The sequence below is a fragment of the Haplochromis burtoni genome, unplaced genomic scaffold (genome assembly GCF_018398535.1).
Source record: "Haplochromis burtoni strain Fernald_Lab_line unplaced genomic scaffold, NCSU_Asbu1 Contig_120, whole genome shotgun sequence".
Taxonomy (NCBI): domain Eukaryota; kingdom Metazoa; phylum Chordata; class Actinopteri; order Cichliformes; family Cichlidae; genus Haplochromis; species Haplochromis burtoni.
This window is the reverse complement of record NW_024582481.1, coordinates 40,961-43,453: the sequence shown is the minus strand read 5'-3', so window position 1 is coordinate 43,453 and position 2,493 is coordinate 40,961. Positions and strand designations below refer to the sequence as shown.

Genomic DNA, 2,493 nt, shown 5'->3' with positions numbered 1-2,493 from the left:
GGAAAAAAAACCCCCTCAAAAATGCTGCAAGGAGTTATTTTTTTCAGGTACATAAACTATGAAGTAGTCAACAAAAAACCGAAATGCAATATGCAAAACATGCAAGAAGAGAATCACAGACAGAGATGGAACAACTTCCAACTTTCTCCGACAGTTGAAGTTGCATAAAGAACAGTAGGTGGTTTCTCTTTTGCTACGATGAGATAGCTGACTTCATCTAACTAGCAAATGTTGTCCAGGCTACGTTGGTGATACAGTTTTTTTTAATGTGTATGATATTTTTGTCATGCGATTTTAAAGCCGGTCCTACAAGCGCATCCAAGAATAACATGCAGCTTATCTCAGAACTGTCGGTGAAAATTATTCTTGGAGCTAGGTTTAATTGAGCTGCATTTTATAGAGGTGCAATTTCACAATTTGTGTATATTTTCTAAGTTCACTATTTTGTCATGTGTTGAGAAAAACACAGATTTAAAAATTACATGGTCTAATATTTACATTTAGCATAACTGCAACATTCTTTCTTTTTTTTTTTTAAAGACTCGAAAGGACTTGAAATTCAAAGTTTCAGACTTGTGACTTTACTCGGACTTTTACACCAGTGACTTGAGACTCGACTCTGACTTGCCTGACATTACTTGAGACTTGACTTGTGACTTAAGGATAAAGACTTGAGACTTGGTCCCACCTCTGCTACACTGTGATGAAGACGACTTTGGACCATTTAATTTTAAATTGCTACAGAACACAGAGATAAGACAACAAATGGCTACTGTGGGTTTTGAGATTGATAACAATATAAAATCTGTAAGGTATGGTTTATTACAAATTTTTAAAGAAATGAGACAATTATTCTGGTTAATTATGTGCATAATTAATACCCCGTTCAGTGGATGCTGATATTAAAAAACAAGAAAATAATCTAGAGCATTAGAAACTCATATACACAAATATAAAGCTGTTCTTAAATCAAAAATGTTAATATGACTGTATGGATTACATAATTCATTTTTAACAAATTAAATACCACAATTCAAAGCTTCATAGGTTTTCTATTATAATGGCTAGTTTAGTTTTCTTACTACTGCATGGAGCATAGTGAGATTTCCCCTGGAATAGTTAGAAAAATCTAAAGAAAACAGTAGGGGTCACAAAAACAAAACAACAAAACATTTTAGATTTTTTTGCACAAATTTACAATCTGAATCATCCTGAGATTAAATTTTACATTAAAAAATTAATTCAAATTTACATTGCCAACGGTAAGTTTTTATTCGGGGTTTGGTGTCTCCTCAGTGATGACTACTTTGCTTTCTGTGCAGGATTCAAAAGCAGCTGGGTCGATCTTCTCCAAAGTTGCAGCAGCTTCTGACTTTTGGGAAATCCTTGAAAAGGTTGATGACACAGAGCGAGTGGACATAAACGATAAATGGTCCTCTGCTAGAGCACTTTCGAGTACAAAACATACGGACTGCCGAAGCTTCTTCATGAATTCTTCACACATGAAAACATAAAGGATGGGGTTCAAGCAGCTGTTCAGAAAAGCCAGACTCAAAGTCAGAGAACCCACGATTCTAACAATGGGCAAGGTTTTAGGGTTAGTCACAGCCTTTAATTCTATAAAATTGCAAACATGGAAGGGCAACCAGCAGATGAAGAATGCAAAAATGATGGAGAAAATGATTCGGCGAGATCTGCGTCTCCTTGTTCTTGACATGCGCATTGCACGTATGCCTATGGCCACATAAGACACAAATATGACCAGGAATGGGATCACAAAGCCCATAAGAAAGCGAAAAATGTGGAGACTCCATTGCTGTTCATGTGTCATAGAATAACCACAGTAATGTGCCCCATTGTATTCCACAACAGTGCGAAAAGTGGCATAAGGAGTGCTGCAGACCGCAGCAATCACCCAGATACCAACACATATGAGCTGAGCTTTGCAGACTGTGCGCTTGTTGTGTGCCCACACCACCACCCAGATGGACAAACAACGATCCAAACTCATGGCTGTTAAAATGAAGACACTGGCAAACATGTTGACTAAACTCAAAAAACTGTTGAGCTTGCACATGAATTGTCCAAAAGGCCATCGGTGACTCTGAGAGAGAGAAATGATCGAGAAAATCAGGAAGCCTGTGAAGAGGAAGTCAGCTATGGCCAGGTTGAGAAACCAAACTGAGTCAACTGTTTTCTTCATTTTGAAGCCCGTCACATAGATAACCAGAGCATTGCCCAAAGTTCCAGCTATAACTATCACACAGTAGATGACAATAGAGGCTGTTTGTATGTGTGTGGAAGCTGCATCTTGTTCAGGTGACTGAGTTGCATTGAAACTGATGTTACCTGAAAACAAGAAGGAAAGTATTTTAAGAAAGATTATTATTTAACACATTATACATCATACACAGAAAAATAGGGCAAAAGAACAAAAAATAATATTTGATTACGTGCACTATACGTATATATATATATATATATATATATACA

General features: G+C 36.8%; 1 protein-coding gene across 1 annotated transcript in view; it reads right to left on the bottom strand.

The window, feature by feature from the left end:
* Positions 1 to 642: 642 nt before the first annotated feature.
* Positions 643 to 2,493, bottom strand: part of LOC102297563 (chemokine-like receptor 1) — a 4,607-nt gene continuing 2,756 nt past the window's right edge. Inside the window, exon 2 of the mRNA XM_042223822.1 lies at positions 643 to 2,349. Within this exon, the coding sequence (XP_042079756.1) occupies positions 1,271 to 2,349 (1,079 nt within the window). The 3' untranslated portion in view covers positions 643 to 1,270. The remainder of the gene's footprint in view (positions 2,350 to 2,493) is intronic.